Below are 18,294 nucleotides of genomic sequence, written 5' to 3'. Positions count from 1 at the left end.
GTTTCAAACAAACAAGCTGTCATTAAATGTAAAGAAGACGTCATTTATGGTGTTCGGTAAACTATTGAAACATAACTTGAGAATATCAATTAACAATATAGAGATCAAACAAGTCAATGTCACAAATTTTCTTGGAGTTTTTATTGACAGAAATTTAACCTGGGACGATCAAATAAAATCAGTTGAAAAAAAAGTTTCTCGAAGCATTGGTATAATAAATAGAGTAAGACATAAGCTGCCAGTGAGTTCTCTTCGTACCCTTTATTTGTCGCTTATTGATCCTTACCTCCAGTATTGTAACTTAGTTTGGGGACGAAATTTTGAAAATAAACTTCAGCCATTAATTGTATTGCAAAAAAGAGCTATCAGGCTAATTTCTAATTCCTATTATTTGGCGCACACTGACCCTTTATTCAAAGCTTTTAATATCCTCAAGCTCAAAGATATTAATAAACTTCAGCTAGGTACTTTCATCTACAGATCTGTCCACTCCGAATTACCGAAATCATTCGAAAATTATTGGAACCAAAATTTTCAAATCCACAGTCACAATACTCGGCGACGTCAAGATTTACAAACACTTTCTTTCAATAGTCTAAGAAGAAAATTTTCAGTAAAAGTATCCGGCCCTTTATTTTGGAATAACATCAGTGAAAATCTAAAAAACATGGAAAATTCTAAACTGTTCCTAAGAAATTATAGAAAGCAACTTTGTGCTTGATTTTATCATACAGTTATTCGAACTAAAATTATTGTTTTTGGAATATTTCAGAAAATAACTGGCTTATTAAATGATTATATCTTAATCAAGCTGTTATCATAGTTTACTTTGATTGCATTTTGTGTGTTAAGGGTTGACTGTGAGCATATTATTTTCTTTATTGCATTTCTCTTTTTTTCTTTTCTCTTTTGAGGGACCTGTTTTATACAAACTATTCCTTAGTTTCTACAGGCCCCTCCAGGTCTAATTTACTGTATTTTGTATTATGCTTTGTACACTATGCTGTAAATTATATTTGAAAAATAAAGTGTTCAAGTGTTCAAATCAAATCAAATCAATAAAGAGCCAAGAGCGTTTATAACGAAGCTTTCAATCTTTGTTCAACGTCCAAAGTTTACAGTAATTACTGGGTTCCAACATCCGCTTAGTTTATTTATATATTTATTTATTTACACTTATATATTTATTTATTCCTGCCCAACAGACCCCTCTCGAAAACCAGGTAGCCACCTTTTCTTGATTCAAACCCGTTTGTAGGCGATTTGGCTCCTTTTTTAGGAATAGGCAGGAACGCAGGGTCTGTGTGTCCTCCCCAGAAATTTTTTGAAAATTTCGTGCAAGCTGGTGCGTTCTGGTGCAATGAGGCCGATTGGTTCCCGCTTACGTATCGATTTTATTTTGCTAATTTAGCAAATGCAGAGCCGTACTTGAGTGCAATAAATTTGTTGAATTTAATTGTATGTCCGACTGCCGCGGGTAGAACGGATTAATTACAGCTGAACGCAACAATTTTGCTTTGTAAATTTGTAAACATAAAAATGTCCGGACCGCATCATCATCACAGTGGAGGTTGCTGCGGAGGAGCTCATGATCCTCCAGACCGCGGCACTGAATACAATCTATACCTGAAAATTAATCTTGATCAAGTCGAATGTTTAAATGAAACTCGAGAGGGTTCCGGAAAATATGTGTTTAAACCCTGGGAAAATAGGCTCCAAACTGACAAGGTTGATGATACCTCTTTCTCACCTCCTCTCTACTCTCTTTTCTTGGTTGCGCTCAGTTCTCCATTTAATTCGTCAAAAAGCTTTTGATATTTATTATTTTCAGTTTGTTGAAAGCGATTGTGATGAAGAATTATTGTTTAATATTCCGTAAGCTCAAGCACAACCTTGGTCGGTATGCAGAGGTCTTGAACCCGTCTGAAAACCCATACCGGTAGTCCCTTTCAGGAACCACCCAAAGGCCTTAGGTAGTCGGTAACCTGTCAGTGGTTTATTTTCATGATCAACTATTTTCACAAACTGCATGCTTACCACTAATGTCGATCAGGTAGCTACCTCTACTTTAGGAGCCACCCTAGACTACACCGAGATGCGTAGGAACTTAAGGGCCCCATTCCTGATTACATAACTGCTGTCTCATTATGAGCCACCACAGGATCCAGTCGTATTTAGTTAATTAAGACTGATGAATTATTTCATTGATTATAGATTTACTGGTTGTGTAAAGTTAAAAGGTGTAATTGTAATCGGAGATGAAGATGGAACTCATCCGTCCGAGATGAGACTGTAAGTTGCACTGATAAAGTCACCAGTACTAATAAAGATATCATTGATTATTTATTTCGATTCTATTCTATTTCTATTGTTTGTAGGTTTAAGAACAGACCTCACATGACGTTCGATGATTGTCAAAGTAAAGCCGATCAAACATTTGAATTAAATCCAGATAAGACGGGACAATTAGAATATAATCCCAAGTATGTATTACTCTCACTGCCACCCTCTCTCACCCAACCCCTCTCGGTCAACATCCTTAATGTGTTATTTGTATGAACATTTTCAGGATTGTTAAGTTCTCCTCGGTTCAACATTTAACTATTCATTTTCCGAAGAATTTCGGCTCAGAAACAACTAAAATATACTACATCGGTTTGAAGGGCGACTTCACTCAGGTAACAAAACTTATGTAACAGTAAATGCAGTTAACTGTGGCATGGAGAGTCCAGATACAGTCAACCCCTGATATACCGCCCACATCGGTGCAGAACGATTTTGGCGGTATAGAGAGTATGGCGGTATATCGGGGATGTTATACTATGTATTTGTATTGAGATGTACATTGAACCTGGTGGTAAGCAGGGGTGGTGGTTAATAGGGGGTGGTATATCGGGGGTTGACTAATTGATCTGAGGCTATATCGACTCCAGTGCAAGCATGCAGTCTATTGTACATTGTATGAATATACCTGTATACATAATGCTATATCTAATTATTGATTGGTCGTTTGTTTTCTAGGCTCAAAGGGAAGGTGTAGTAATCTGTAATTACGAGGCCAGAGCGAATCCTGCTGATCATAAAACAAATTTAATGGATAATGTTTCACATCAAATACAATGAAAATGTCGTCTCAAGTCAATTATTCATTAGGCCTGTGTACTGTCCGTTTCATTTATACGTTACAAATAAATATCTTCATAAGTTAATTTGTTTATTGATTCATTTTGACATTGGATCGATCTACGGTCCTTAGAGAGGATGTACAGGTGTACCCGGTTCGAAGCCAATTCCTAAATAGATTGAACATGACATGTTCCCCATCTATTGGATTTTGTGTGAACCAAATTTCTAGAATAGACAATCGGCTAAGTTTGTGATCGATCACATTTCACATCCACCATCAATCGGAAATATAGAATAACATCTTGAGTGAATATACGATGTACAGGGGTCTCTGGTTCGAACCCAGTAATTACTGGTACCGATTCAGAGTAATCCTGATGCCGAATAGAGAATGTACAATGGTGTCTCGGGTTTGAACCCAATAATTACTGATAGATTCAGAGTGTGATCTCTCTACATGGAACCTCGTAATAATTACACACCTAAAATTTTGTACAGATTGGAAGTTTCTGGAAGTTGGATAAAGTAAACTATCGATTGAAAATAGATTTTCTGGACTCCTGAAATTAGTTTTTAACGAAGTTCCACTCTATATAATATAAAAACTATCAATTCAAACAAATAGATCTTCTGGTGTTCGACGTTATAACGAGGTTCCACTGTATTTCCATGTTCCGTCAGAAGCCTGTCAATCAGTTTAACCAACACAAGTTAAATTGAAGAGAATAAATGAAACACAAACCGCAACTGTTATTTTGTTCTAAATGCTACGAATCGTTTTGTTTTTAATTTCGACAGAAAAATAATGAAAAAGAGATGAAAATATAAAACACACAATTTTTTCAGAAAAATTAATGTAAATGAAGACGAATTATGGATAGATTGTGAAACGAGTCGAAAATGAAGAAGTTTGTTTTTTTAAAGTCCACCACGATTAAATTCACTGCTATTATCGAATTACATTATTTTACATTTCTTATTAAAACCGGACAAACTTTCGTCCGTATTTCCAGGCAGTTTTTTTTTCGTACAAATTGGACGTTAAATCGAAACCGTTTAAAACACGCGTAACAGTTAACAGCATGACGGGTTACTATAGCAACTGTTTAGTGTCTCAGTTCTGGATTGCAGCGGCTGCGTCTGATTCGGACCGCGGCTCCTGTTTAGCGTCTGTGATGATCCGGACTACGGCTCCTGTCGCGGTCCCTACGTCTGCGCCGGCTCTTCTTCCCGGTCGGGCCTCGAACAAACGCCCAATCGACGCTGATATTCTGCCCGAGTATATCGGCTCCGTTCAGGGCGTCTAGGGCGGCTTGGGCTTCTTTGAACGTCTCGTACTCGACGAGGGTGTAACCCTTCAGGAAACCGGTCCTACGATCCAAGTTCAAATGAATGTTCTTAATTTCTCCGAATTCAGAGAATTTATCGAAGATGTCGTCTTCTTGAGCCTCTTCGTGCACCCCGGTTATAAACAGAATCCATCCTTCTATAGATCTCTGAGGTCCGGGTCCACTGTGACTCTCGTCCATATCCATACCTACAACACAACGCAATAATACACAAGAGGTTACAAGTCACTACAAGGTTACAAGTCACTACTAGATTTTCTACGTGCTGACGTGTAGTTGCGAATTTTTCCGCTCTGAAGAAATTCTAGATCTGCCCCTGATGTTTCATGTTATAGCTCAGTTGCACAGCCAAGGCTTAGATTTAGATTAGTGGTCATTCATTTTATTACGTACGCATTAGGGGAGAAGGAAGGGTCAGTGCAATTGTGTAATGTAATGCTTAATGTATGAAAAAATGTTCGATTTTGTGTACAGAGGAGGGGGGGTTTGAAAAATTCTATGCGTAATTTTATGCGTCGTAATAAATGAATGATCCCTTAGAAGACCAATCTAAGACCATCATTCTAAGACCAGTCCTAGAATCTAAGAATTTTTGACTTAAGTTGCCACTCTGTCCAGAGTAGCTTGTAGGTCTACTTTCAATAATCCATGCTACTTCTAAAGCTCTTATTCATTCTTATAGGCACAAAGTCGATCATTAATTTCCTACCGAAATTAATATAATTAAAAATGACATAAGCACAAAACAGTGCAACTGATTGAGTGAGATGGCTGGGACTATGATTTATCTCTGCTGAAATGACCACAGGGGTTGGTAGTTGATAATTTGGGGTGAAGCTACAGTGGCTGCAGGCTACATGGAAATGTCTTTTTTGACTTGCTAAATGGAATGGAAACAGTGCTAAATTACAAATATTTAAACCAAAAATTGAGACTCAAAGGTAAAAGACAACTTCAGTTATGTGACAAATTATCATCAGAGTTTGACAGCTCCCTCTTTTCATTGGAAATAATTAAACATAATAAATATAAATGATAAATCTGCATATAATCATCAATAAATTCGGTTGTTTTTAATAAATTTGAATTATTCTTTGTTGTTCGCCGGGGGTGGATGACGCGATTAATTCAGTACCTTCATACTCCTCATTCTTGGTTTTAATCACTCCCTCCGCTTCAGACCCGAATCCTCGACCTTTTCTCTTCTTAACTTTCTCTTTAAGACGCAATAGACCTTGATCTCCGTCTTCATCGACCTCGAATTCATCGTCAGCTCCCTCGTGTAAATCTAATACATCCGCCATTTTATATACTCATTCACAACTACCAGAGACTGATAGCTGATACTCGTTCACAATCCTTAGCTGCGCGTGCGCATATACAATTTCACAACTTCAGTACCCTGACAGTGCCTGTTAGTTGTGAAATATAATCGAATTCTGGTCAAAATGTGATCCTTTATTCATTTGATGGACATCTATGATTATATATTTGATAAAACGTTTCTATTTTTCAAGTTAATTCAGGATTCGAACTCACACTCAGACCGTACAGTGGCGTAACCTGGTGGTGGGAAACAGCAGCATGTCTTCCATAGAGAAAGCGTTGCAATTAATCCGTCAATACCCGCGTATCGCCTTAAATAACATCTCTAAACTCCCGTATCGTAAGAAAGCCACTGTAAGTGTTTCGTAGTGTCATCTGTGTTTGTGACTTTGAATATAACGCATTTAAAACGGCTGAAAATCCTCGAAATTTACCGTGTTAGTTTCAACATTTCCCGCTACACGGCAGCATCGTACGGTTCATTTGGAACTTTTCTCTAATTTTGTATTTATTTATATTATAGAGGAGGCGCAGAGGTGTTCATGGAGGAAAAACACTAGGTCTTGGCCATAAAGGCCAAGGTCAGCATGGTACGCTACCCCGTATCGGGTATGAAGGAGGTCAAACTCCGTTTTATCTGAAAGTGCCGAAAGAACCGTATTATCAGGGACATCAGTAAGTGTCACCTCTCTCACCTCCTCTCATCTGACAGAGTGAGCTACCCATATATAGGTGTCCCTCTAAAATCCATCAGGGACATCAGTAAGTGTGACCGCTCTCACCTCCCCTCATCTGACAGTGAGCTAGCCCTAAAGGGATCAGGGGGGCTCGTGACGATAGCTGGGGGTCCATAATCACAGATTTGACCCAGTATCCTTGAAAATCCAGTTCCACAGATCAGCACCCGGTTCCACAGTTCTCGATTTTGAAACCGTGAAACCGGATCTTGAATTGTAGAATTAGATCCAGAACTGTGGAGCTGTATGCGCTGATCGTGAGCTAAAATCAAACAATCTCTTGATGACGTAATTTTAATGATTTTGGTTTTTTTCTAGTTTGCGTAAGGAATATCCCCCACTGTCATTATTGACCCTACAGAGAATGATTGATTTAGGTCATCTGGATACCGGCGCACCGATTGACCTCACTCATATAGTTAATACTAAACTGATGGAACAAATGGATCCTCATAAACGACATTACGGCTTCAATCTTACCGACGAGGTAAATGTTCTACAGAAAAAGAAAAGTTACATCTTCATTTCGAAATTGATAAATCAAATGTATATCTCATTTTCTTTGTTTGAAAATGGTACATATTTCTGTTTCTTAACCCTTTCAGTGCTGACTAATCAATACCCTATCGTGCTGGAGATAATTTGATAATTTACAAAAATTCCACCTTAGTGTATTGAATAACAGGAATACCACTATAATGTGTCTACACCGCGGTGCGGTGTATCGTAAGTTACTAGTATTTCACTATGTTTGACAGGTGCTACCATCTTTCAAGTGATAATTACTGATATCATCAATACATCGCATTGCGGTGTACTAGTAAAACCCATCACCGATTTGTACACCGCACTACGGTGTAGACGCACTGACAGGGTTAATTCGAAAATCAAAATAAGTTATTTTATTCGAAAAAGTGGCCCCAGGACGGCAGAGTTTCATGCTTCGAAATGTATTTATGAATTAATGAAAAAGATTTAGATTTTTTGACCAGATGTTTCTTGTTGGTAAATTGGTAAAAAAATCATTTTAATTACTAAATCGATTTATATCCCATCAAAGAATACCTGATTAATTCATAATTCAGATAAAAAAAATTTTCTCATGTCCCCAGGACGCTCCCGTACAGCTAAGAAGTATTTAGAAGTTTTGCCTGTTTCTGTACTTACGTTCGTTCTTGTGGGCTATTGCACTCACTTTTCGTATGTTATCCTTAGACGGAATCGAGTTATTTTGGGAAGATTCGAAGATGTTGTCTCGAAATTAATTTCTGATTTGTGTTTTTTTTTTTTTTAGGGAGCTGATATATTTTCAGCTAAGATCAATATAGAAGTCCAATGGGCGAGCGAGGTTTCTATAGCAGCGATAGAGCGATGCGGCGGGAGTATAATCACGAGGTTCTACGATTTACCGTCCCTCGTATCGAAACTCGACCCGGAACGATTCTTCAAACGAGGATTACCGATTCCTCGCTGTAAACTACCGACGTACGACGTAGCCGCGTTCTACCTCAATCCGCTAAATCGTGGATACCTCGCCGATCCGGAAAAAATTCGCGAAGCGCGGCTGGAATTAGCGCAAAAATACGGATACGTGCTGCCGCCTGGTGACGATCAGACGAATGAATTAATGGGCAGACGGAAGGATCCTCGACAGATATTTGATGGACTCGAACCCGGTTGGGTCATCAATCTTAGAGATAAAACTATATTGAAACCAACAGATCCTGAATATATCGAGTATTATCAATCATAGACTGTAGACCAGCAGGTGCTGCCCTTTCCAGGTGCGCGATAAAATCATAGGCTTAGTTTTGTAACGCCGGCAAGTGCTGCCATCTGTAGGTGTTCGTTGAAATCAAACCTTGTACATCCGATGAACAAATAAATTTCGAATTGTTCTGCCTAGAAAGAAATAAAAATGTTTGATTTAGTTGTGTTGATTATTTGACCTCGACTCAGCTGAAGATCAAGGCTTGCAGGAGGTATGATCAGGTAATCGAGGAATTCTCCAAGCCCTGGCAAGCGAGTAGCATAATGCCCACAGGTAGTAGATGAGTCTTCTGGAACCAATTAGCCGTGATTTGAATCCATTAAGAGACGAACCCTGGCAACTGAGTATAGTGATTATATTATCATTGAAGCCTTTAATTTGTGTGTGCGAACTCTACTGTCACTATCTCTGATATCATAATCAAATAACTCTATTATTTTCGGCCATAATAAAATTAAGGGCTTTTAGGGACATAGTTTTCTTTGATGTGTTTTTTTGACATGTGATAATAAATCAAGGTGTTCTCCCGGTGACTCGTGATGAACCTCTCGAATGCAACCACTGGCCGCTGCTGATCGTTCTGTGATAATCAACTGAGTTCATGTCGGAAAAAAAACTATATTTTATTTAAAGCAAAAACCGCCTCGAATTTGCATACCGCACAAAACCCACTTACGGGCTCCTATTGTAGAACTTCCCTGGAGCCTCAGCCTGGACCCTGCAACCAACCAGACATAGTTGGGTCATTCCCCGAAAATCAAGTAATTTTCTATGTATGAAATTGAAATCTTGACTTTGTCCCTTCTACGAGCAATCACCTCAATGCTCGTAGGTCCCTGAAACTCCAGATATTTGTGTCGATATATTTCTCATGTATGAATATGCCGTTCTGAATTCAGTAGCGATGCTTTCACGGCTTGTTTGTATTTCAACTTCCCACATGACAAGTTAGGTAACAGTTCCGGCCGTAATGGTCATTCTGACAGGCGTTCTGTTGGATCAACTTCTTTGAAATCGAAGACAAAGTGTTAATAGTACAAATTATTTATGCTAAATTCTATCGAACTTTATTATATTTTATCGAACTTCCCTATATTTAGATGACCCCTGGGGGCTAATCAGCTAAAAACTATAATCACTCATCGTCTGTGTGCGTACATGTTACTTGCGAAGTCAGTAACTTTGGTATGTATATGAAAAAAGTGTTAATTTGACATTCTAGGGGTATTTATCTTCTCCGACCAATTTGATTGTTTGAAATGGTTCATATTATTACCCGTTCCTAGGTCAAATCAGGTTTTAAAAGGGAGGCATCCTTCCCGCGAATACCAAGCATCACTGTATGATATATACAAGATGACGTCCCGCGCCGATCACTTTTCGTATCGAAGTGAAATATTCTCTGACAATTTTCCACGATAAATCCTGAGCGGTTTTTGCCAACATCTAAAGTTGTTAATGAGTTTGTATCATGATGAGCTGATAAATGTTAGATAGATTCAGCAGTGGTTTTACACGCACAACTATTGCCTATTGTCAAGTTTTAATCGCCGTAATTTTTCACGCGTCTAATCGGAAACACTTCCCGCTCTGGCCCGTTTTGTGATTATTTATGAAAGTCGTTTTGTTATCAGTGATTAGGAAGCAACGGACGATTTATAAACGTATTGTCAGAATGCGCCGTAGAACAGTTTTCATAGCCATAAAACGTCTCTGATAAAGTGATGTTGTGTCGTCGTGGTTTTTCTTCCGATCATAAATTAAAAACAACAACTGTTGAAATATTCTACAATCATGAATGATGAGCAGTTTGCGTGAAGATAGCGGACGATTTATCATCCCCGCGTGCCAGGGCTTCACAATGATACTCACTGTCTGCGCGCGCAGCTCCTGATTCCAACGTCTTTTTACCAATAAAACTGTTTGAACAGCAAATTCAATTTCTCAGTAGAATATTTGAAATATATACATAATTTGTTTTCGAGTTTTTGTGTGATTGTATCTTAAAGCTATGAAACTTTCAAAGGCCTTGTGAAGGTCTAAAATTGAGGTTCTAGAGATTAGTTTCATTACGCTGAGTTCGGCCCTTTTCTCTTTCTCCTCTCTCCTCTCTCCACTCCCCACTCTCTCCCTCTCCTATTTCCTCTCTCCCCGCTTCTTTTCTCCCCTCTTTCTCGTATTCTTTCTTCTCTCCTCCCTCTCCCGATCGCTCCCTCTCTAATCTCTCGTCTCTTCCCTCTTTCATCTTACAATTTCCCCACTTATCATCTCCGCCAGCTGGTCTTATCCTCTCTTCACTTTCCTCGTTCTCACTCTCTAACATTCTCCCCTCCCCTCTTTTCTTTCTCTCCTCTTACTCTCTATTTTCTCTCTCCTCATTACCCTCGGTCCGGTCCTCTCTTCTCTTTCCTGTCACGCGGTATATAATTTAAAAATATAATATTTTGACTTAAAGATGAAAGCTCGCATCCTGTGAATCTTCACAGATCATAGGAACTGATAAAGGTGCACCACCAGCAGCAGCAGCTACAAATTCTTTTGATTAATTTACGGTTGAAAGAAAGCACTGAGTAGAACAATCACTCTCTCATATCGGCTCGAATCATTTCATTAGCAAGAAATATCGGTATTTAATGAGATACAAGCGCCGACCAAACGGAGGTTCGTTTTATCGATTATATCACACCCACAAACCACCGCGCTAGTGGTGGCCATTGTTTCGGAAAAAAGAATAATCTTCAAATCGAAAATAAGTCATACTTTCACGTTGGTCACATGTGGTGCACGAAAACAATTAATTCGTCTGCGACTGAGCGACTGTTCAGTTTACTGGATTTCGATTTGATCTTCTGAAAATATGAATCAATTATTGAAGATTTGACGAAGATAAAACTGAAATTAGTTATTTTTACAAGAGATCCAGTGAGGGGTGTGAGGGGGAGATCACGTGTCACAATAGAGCGAGGACTGAGAGGTATGAGGGGAAAATCACGTGTCACAATAGAGCGAGGACTGAGAGGTATGAGGGGAAGATCACGTGTCACAATAGAGTGAGGACTGAGGGGTATGAGGGGAGATCACGTGTCACAATAGAGTGAGGACTGAGGGGTATGAAGAAGAGATCACGTGTCACAATGGAGTGAGGACTGAGGGGTATGGGGGAGAGATCACGTGTCACAATAGAGTGAGGACTGAGGGGTATGAGGGGGATCACGTGTCACAATAGAGTGAGGACTGAGGGGTATGAGGAGAGATCACATGTCACAATAGAGCGAGGGCGCTGTCACATGGACCCGTACTCAGGTACCCATGAGTACCGGTCTCGGGCACTTGGCATAAGTCTATGCCGGGTGGTCCTAGGTTCGAGGCACTCACTCTCCCCGCTGTATGGGTATATTGCCCTGTGGTATGAGAACCACGCTGTTACGATATAATTGAATATCGATCAAATTCAAAAATCCTACTTAAGATTTAACTTCAAAGGAAGGCGAGAACCTCGCTTACCAGAGCAGGACTCTTGGGAACTTATCATGTGTGAAATTAGTACGGAGGCTCTTAATGGCGTCGTCCTTTTGTTTCTTTGATGCCTGATAAAAAACATGATATTTAATATTCATCCAGGACCGATAACGGGCTGAGCCCTCGAGTTAACTATAACCAATAGCCCATCAGAGACCACTGATAGTGCGTTATACCCCGCGGTGAACTCTTACACATACCATCTGAGACCTACTCACCACTCGCAGTGGAAATACCGCGTATCAGAGCCGGAGGTCGCCAGAAATATTACCAATTCACAGCGGTCATATTTATAACGTGTTTTATAATTGCCTAGGGTTAAATTGACGACACCGCACTGGTGGAGTGTTACAGTGTAGACCACTGCGAGAGGAGATGACGTGTTATAAGTTTATGCAATATGACCAGTAAAACATCGTCACAAGAACAGAATATTACCAATGCCGTCCAGGGATTTTACAGAGCTGACCAAGACAGATAGATTCACTGTTTTATTTCTATGATATCTGAGTGCATTTTGATATAAATCATAAAGAGTGCGAGAGTGAGATGATTGATCATTGTCCACCATCGGACCAGGGCCACTATAACTCGGTTATCAGTCTCTACTGACAACTGACCAATCTTCAACTTAAAGCTAGTTACGTGATTTCTAGCTGCCACCTCATTGTGGATGGGAGAGGGAGGCCACTCGATGAATGGACAATTCTGAAGTCCTGCATGAAATAACAGTTTGCTAAATGCAGCATAGACTCAGTCTCTTGCTTGGTGAATCTGGACTGGTGAAATTCAGAAACTTTGTCAGTTGAGGGTTGAGTCGTTTAGATCATCGATACTGGTCTCTCATCGTTACAATTCATGGTTAAAACCTGACTCTTGAGGTTAAAACATCGAACGTAAACTGAACTCAATTTTACCTTTATAGCCACAGAGTTAACGATAAACTACGCGGATTTGAATTATGTTCGATACAAAAATAGATAAACTTCCAATTATTCTCTTTCGATTCTGACATTTGTCATTGTCCAAAGATATTTTGAAATTCAGGACAAAATTCCATGGTTTCTTGTTATATCTCTCTCTCTTTCACTTGCCAAATTGATTTTTGAAAACATAATTCAATTAACGGCCAATAGCAAACTGCGGCGTAGTAAGTATTGAATGAATCTTGTTTCCAGATTAGAATAAATTCTATTGTTGAAGCATAATTAAATCCGTCAACTCTTACAACTGATACTGTCATCTGATTTGGTCAATATTTATATCGTGTATATAGTGCAGTTTGTGAGGAAGATTATGTTTATTTAATTTCTATCATTTCATACCGAGCCGATGTGGATTGTTTGGTTTGTTATCTAAAACACAATCTATACGCACTCATCTTCAATGGATTAGATGCGACTGAGAGTTCTGCTACCTATAACTAACCATTCAACACCCAATTTCCCACAGCTTTGATATAACCATCCTATTATCTAGTGTGTGAAGTACATTGCACGATGCACACAAAATGAATTCAAGACAAAAAAAGAACCTTCTACACAATAATATAGAATCCTACTAATTAGGAATGAGTAGACACAAACACAACGAAAAAATTCCTCTGCTATGGGATACCGGCGGTTACTGGGGGAAGCGAGGATTCAGCGATAATCCGCCAGGATCGCTAGTGGCATTGCGTTAAAGCGCTTCAATTTTTTCTGCATTTCAATAAACTTCGAGTCAAATTTTCTGATTAGTTAATCAATTTTCAGTGAAATAAATACCATAAACTGAGAGAGAAAGGAAATCGTATATCAATTCGATGACTCGTTTGATAATTTCCGGATTTGGAAGCTTAAAAATAATATTCAAATTTCATTGAAAATGAACTGAACCACGAGTAACCCAGTGTTTTGTTGCGCCATCTGGTATCCCATTTGGTTAGACGTTCGTATTCTCTTTGAATTCACTATTTCTCTCATTTCTTTTATCACAATCATCAATTTATGAAGAAACATTGACAGATGATTTAATTGTCACCCATTTTTTTCGAATGGACTTTGATCCTCCATCTTTCCCCCAACACAGACGCACCTATTCTATATGCCCCCCCCCCCGCGGAAATAGAAAAGTACTGCGTAATCATTTTAGAAACCAACCAAAGATCGAACGCCACTTGTTGTTCTGAAGGGAAGAGAAATCGTCAATTATGAAATCACGTGACAAATGACTGTTGATATTTGAATGCCGCGTGACCTCGTAATATCTCGCGTGATTAAACGTTAAAACTGCTAACGGGACAATTTAGAAGATAACGCCATAAGGCTTATCTCTACAGGCACCGGGAGCAGTGTGGGTACCGCTTATAGCTATCAGCAGCAGCTTTCTGTCTCCGGGGGCTGCTCGTTCTGCTGCGCTGTTTAAACTGCTAATTACCCTAACAATACTAAATACAATACGAGTCAATAGATTATATTCAAAACTCTGAACATCTGTAGGCCCTACTCACTTATATCATCGACGTTTAAACTAGATTATAATTAGTTTATACTTCCATGTATAGATCTTGTATGTGTGTGTTTCACTTGTACTATAGTGATGGGAACTTCTTTGGCTCACGCACGGTGCCTGGTCTTCTCCCGGGACCCCGATTAAACAATCGTGACTTAAGTCCAAAGTGGTCTTAAATCATAGCACCGATGGTCTTGTTACAGGTGCTTGCAAAGAACTCATATAGGCCTTTATCGATTTAAATCAAACACCTACAGTGAGTAGCGCCCGGTTCGTTATTATACGACCCTTGGGCAGTAAAAGGGGGGAGTGCCATCAGACCCGGATTTCATGTTAAACACCACGAAGCCTTCGACTAATTGTTACTTGTCATGGTTTAAATCACGTGGTATTACCGGTCGGTTACAAATCGGCAAATCGGTCAAGCGCAATAACACACCGCGTATTAGTTACTGATTAGCGCACTATTTTTTACGAAGAACCTAATTACTCACTCTAATGAGTGTCCGGTATCACTTAAATGAGTCCGTGGTACACCATCGCTTACCAGGGACGTGGTAAAATCGTTACAGCTACAGCCGCAAGGTCAGTAGCCCCTGGCAGGTGAGTGCTGCTCAGGGATAGATACAGTCAGTAATAGCCGTTAGATATGAACCGCCCGGAGTCAGTCAGGGAGTACCGCAGGGTGAACCAGTATGGACACCAGGTAAATCCAGAACGGCGGATCACTCAGATAACAACCCCCCGTGAAGTTTCCGCAACTGGGGTGACGTCTCGAGGGCACGTGAGCTACCCGAGTGAGTGCTCTATGTGCCCATATTGCCAAAGGCGCCCACGCGAGAACAATCCGATGTCATATTTCAAAATGATTAAATCGTTATCATTTAAATGATCTTGCGACGTCGACAATAGTTCGTTAATGCTCCACAAGAAAATTGATGGATCTTAAAGATTTTGAGAGAGATGGTGAAGGTTAGAGGGTTGAGGCAGACAAGGCTAGGTTTACTATTCACCCAGAGGGCTCTTCCTACCGCGGGCTAGAAATTCTGGCCATACCTAAAGAATCAACGGTTCAAAAGGAGGTTGTTTGCGGATAATTTATAAAGTGAATTTATTAGACAGTGGGTCGTTTGATGCTCCGGGCGAGGAGGAGTCTGCCACCAGATAGTATTGTCATGGTTTGAATTATCTAAAAGGTTTTACGAGTAGGAAGCATTTAGCGTGTGCAGATGTCTAGAGTTTGAGGTAGTCATCAGGTTAGTGTCTCGGCAAATAGAGCGACGACCGCGCAGGGAATAGTTTAATAGCGGGTGCAAGAAAAATGTGAACAAGCTCACTAGGAAAGAAAAGAAATGGCAAAAAGGATTGAAACGCTGTAGAGAGTCCGGTAGTCAGGAGAAAAATCATTCGATCCTGCCAGGACTCGAACCTGGAATCCCCTGATTCGTAGTCAGATGCCTTATCCATTGGGCCACAGGACCAGTTGGTAGCATGTCATTATGTCTGCTTATAAAGCCTATCGTATTATATTACTCGTGAACGCACGCGCACTACGCCAACAATGCGGAAGTTTATTTCACGAGTAGAGTCGTAAATAAAGATATATAACACTCAATTAATGTCACGTACTTGCGTAGATTAATTAGAATAGTTTATATCATGTATAGAAGTGCTTGCGCGTAATTTTCAACGTCATCCAAACTGCACGGGAGAACCGGGGTCTGGTCCTGTCGTAGGCCTACCTGGAGGCTCTGTCGTAACTGACGGCTGCATCTCTTGACACGTTCGAAATGTTTCGGCTTTTAATGTTTATAGATTTCTACAGTTTTATACTCTAATTCTTCACGTGTGTACCGCTGATGCTGCTGATCCGGTGTCTATGGAGTCGTCTGGTGGCGACAGATTTTAAATTCAAAAAATACATAAGAACAATAAATAGATAATAACAATGAATAAATTCAAGGTGCATAGAACTTGTGTAAAATATGTTTTTTAATCATTTTGTTAAATGTATATATACGATTTGTTCCTGATGGGAGAGGGGAATTTGATGCTGCTGCTGCTGCTGCTGCTGCTGCTAACTGCAATAGAAACCGTGTTTATACGTCACTGACTGTAGGCCAGCCCTATAGGCAAAACCATTCAGAGGATTATCATAACTTCCTGATACCCTGATAATCCGCATTAATCCGATTAGCACAGAATGCAGATGCAGACGCTGTTTTAGGTCGCGGTGTGATTTTTCCTTCTAGCGGCCATCTGTGCTATGGAACCTCGGGGAGGTGGTAATGGGACGGTGGTGAGGGGTTGCTTTGCTGGTCCATCTTTTGGGCACTGCTTGATGATCTCACCCATGCCTGGTAGTGGTAAAACACCTAGCGAAATTTCATATCGAGAATAATTCAAATCCTGGGAACGCCATGATTTCCCTCATGTATATTTATTAAATTGCTGGTTAAACATCATGTATGTGGTGGTGCCGGGCTGGAGGAGGCGGGGGTGTGAATCCCCGAGAGGAGGGAATAAAACATCCATCAACTTATATTTTCTAAGAGTAATTTTTGAATCTCTAACGTTGTTTTTCGGACGAATATGGATTTATTTCTAAATTTTATCATAAATGTTTTCACGAATATACGTAGAAAATGTGACGCTCATGAAAAGAGACAAGGGGCCGCAGAAACCGAGCAGAATTTCTTTTTTTCAGCGATCACAATAGAACAATGCTTTTCCTGTCTTCCTCCGCGGGTGTGAAGCAATCGTTGCTCTTTTTTCGTCAGATACACGATTACTACGCGCGGACTTTATCCGCTCAGACGATGTAATAAGTTCTGATAACGTGCGGCGTAGGGATACACCACGCTGTGAGGAGCCTATTGTTCGGCAGTGGATGACGGTGAAATTTTCCTTGTAATTTGCAGCAGATCGTCACAATTTACTGGTATTAATTATTGATAATTAGAGACACTGCGAATGTTGAGGATGTTTCTACAGAACTCTATGACGCTTTCCTCTCCATATTCATCGATATCTTATGAAGTCTGAGCCTGTCCTCCCCACTCCCTATACGCCCCTCTCCCTCCCCTGAACCCCCAGTGGTTCACACCTCATTCCGTCATTCGTATGACGACAAAGAACTGAATATCGAAAACAAGACCAGAAAGAAAGAATTCTAGAATTCGAGGTTTTATCTTCAATCGCTTTGTGCCCAAACGTTTGCGCTACGCTGACTCTCGCAGAACTCAACTAGAAATCGAAATAGTCGAATTGAGAGAATTCATGAATTTTACTTTCAGGTAGAAACGTTTTTGCATTTCAAAAGCTGTGTACAATCAGTCAGTCGACATGAGGCTCGCGAGATGTAAGAATTCCACAGAATCACTGAATCATTTCTGTCTAAAGCCGGGCGTAGGTCGCAAGCAATCGCAGTCAACTACTTGCCAACCATGTAGTTGTGTTAATCGTGTTTTGATGTATATACAAACTGTCACAGTGTGTGTCCAAAGATTGAATCTGCGTCGGGCTTCACTCAGACAGTTTCCATTTATTGCCCGTGATCATAAAGAGTTTTTTTTAAATTCAAAATCGAATCATTTCTTTATAGTACCCATAAAGCCATATAAGAAAGGCATTATACCCAAACGTTTACGGACACACCCGCAATTTCAGTCGTCTTATCAGTTCGATAGGTGTCTGAACGTCCTTATTTACTGTACAGTCGTTTAGAACTCGGGCTCCTATCATCAATAGCCAATTAATTTAAAGTGTTTCTGTTACCAAAATTTAATTGATGATAAAAATATCATCGTCATTATCATTATATCTTCTCCTATCATCAATAGCCAATTAATTTAAAGTATTGCTGTTACCTAAATTTAATTGATGATAAAAATATCATCGTCATTATCATTATAACTTGGGAGAAGAAAAGAAAGCTAAAATAAGCCATACATGATTTTCTAAACGAAATTGT

General features: G+C 39.8%; 3 protein-coding genes and 1 non-coding gene across 7 annotated transcripts; 2 read left to right on the top strand and 2 right to left on the bottom strand.

The window, feature by feature from the left end:
• The first annotated feature begins 1,496 nt into the window (after window positions 1-1,496).
• LOC141899652 (PITH domain-containing protein 1-like) lies at window positions 1,497-3,188 on the top strand. Of its 4 annotated transcripts, none has more exons than XM_074786079.1 (6): window positions 1,497-1,728; window positions 1,832-1,875; window positions 2,215-2,292; window positions 2,379-2,483; window positions 2,570-2,678; window positions 3,022-3,188. In XM_074786079.1, the coding sequence occupies exons 1-6, from the start codon at window positions 1,540-1,542 to the stop codon at window positions 3,121-3,123; spliced, it is 627 nt and encodes a 208-aa protein (XP_074642180.1). In that variant the 5' UTR covers window positions 1,497-1,539; the 3' UTR covers window positions 3,124-3,188. The 4 variants fall into 4 exon arrangements, with proteins under 4 accessions (XP_074642180.1, XP_074642179.1, XP_074642182.1 ...); XM_074786078.1 differs by having other exon boundaries at window positions 1,809-1,900; XM_074786081.1 differs by having other exon boundaries at window positions 1,627-1,728; window positions 1,832-1,900.
• Window positions 3,189-3,881: 693 nt separating this feature from the next.
• LOC141899565 (RNA-binding protein 8A-like) lies at window positions 3,882-5,789 on the bottom strand. The gene is made up of 2 exons (XM_074785938.1): window positions 5,611-5,789; window positions 3,882-4,663 (listed from the first exon to the last, which is right to left on the bottom strand). Exons 1-2 carry the CDS (start codon window positions 5,777-5,779, stop codon window positions 4,290-4,292), a joined length of 543 nt encoding a protein of 180 aa, XP_074642039.1. The 5' UTR covers window positions 5,780-5,789; the 3' UTR covers window positions 3,882-4,289.
• Window positions 5,790-6,027: 238 nt separating this feature from the next.
• LOC141899795 (large ribosomal subunit protein uL15m-like) lies at window positions 6,028-8,443 on the top strand. Its single transcript, XM_074786323.1, has 4 exons — window positions 6,028-6,155; window positions 6,325-6,476; window positions 6,857-7,025; window positions 7,833-8,443. Exons 1-4 carry the CDS (start codon window positions 6,060-6,062, stop codon window positions 8,289-8,291), a joined length of 876 nt encoding a protein of 291 aa, XP_074642424.1. The 5' UTR covers window positions 6,028-6,059; the 3' UTR covers window positions 8,292-8,443.
• A 7,286-nt stretch (window positions 8,444-15,729) lies between these two features.
• On the bottom strand, window positions 15,730-15,802 carry Trnar-acg (transfer RNA arginine (anticodon ACG)). The gene has a single exon. It is a non-coding gene; the product is annotated as a tRNA-Arg (tRNA).
• Window positions 15,803-18,294: the final 2,492 nt, after the last annotated feature.

This window comes from Tubulanus polymorphus, chromosome 2 (genome assembly GCF_964204645.1).
Source record: "Tubulanus polymorphus chromosome 2, tnTubPoly1.2, whole genome shotgun sequence".
In the NCBI taxonomy this organism is placed as follows: domain Eukaryota; kingdom Metazoa; phylum Nemertea; class Palaeonemertea; order Tubulaniformes; family Tubulanidae; genus Tubulanus; species Tubulanus polymorphus.
The sequence above is the reverse complement of the archived record's forward strand: the minus strand, read 5'-3'. Positions and strand labels throughout refer to the sequence as shown.

Bases quoted from the DNA above. Each gene is read 5' to 3' on its own strand.
- LOC141899652 (XM_074786078.1), top strand. From the start codon at position 1,540: ATGTCCGGACCGCATCATCATCACAGTGGAGGTTGCTGCGGAGGAGCT. The intron at 1,901-2,214 runs GTATGCAGAGGT...CATTGATTATAG, and splicing joins CTCAAGCACAACCTTGGTCG to ATTTACTGGTTGTGTAAAGT. The intron at 2,484-2,569 runs GTATGTATTACT...GAACATTTTCAG, and splicing joins CAATTAGAATATAATCCCAA to GATTGTTAAGTTCTCCTCGG.
- LOC141899565 (XM_074785938.1), bottom strand. From the start codon at position 5,779: ATGGCGGATGTATTAGATTTACACGAGGGAGCTGACGATGAATTCGAG. The intron at 4,664-5,610 runs GTACTGAATTAA...GTTGTGTTGTAG, and splicing joins CAAGAATGAGGAGTATGAAG to GTATGGATATGGACGAGAGT.
- LOC141899795 (XM_074786323.1), top strand. From the start codon at position 6,060: ATGTCTTCCATAGAGAAAGCGTTGCAATTAATCCGTCAATACCCGCGT. The intron at 6,156-6,324 runs GTAAGTGTTTCG...TTTATATTATAG, and splicing joins CGTATCGTAAGAAAGCCACT to AGGAGGCGCAGAGGTGTTCA. The intron at 6,477-6,856 runs GTAAGTGTCACC...GTTTTTTTCTAG, and splicing joins CCGTATTATCAGGGACATCA to TTTGCGTAAGGAATATCCCC.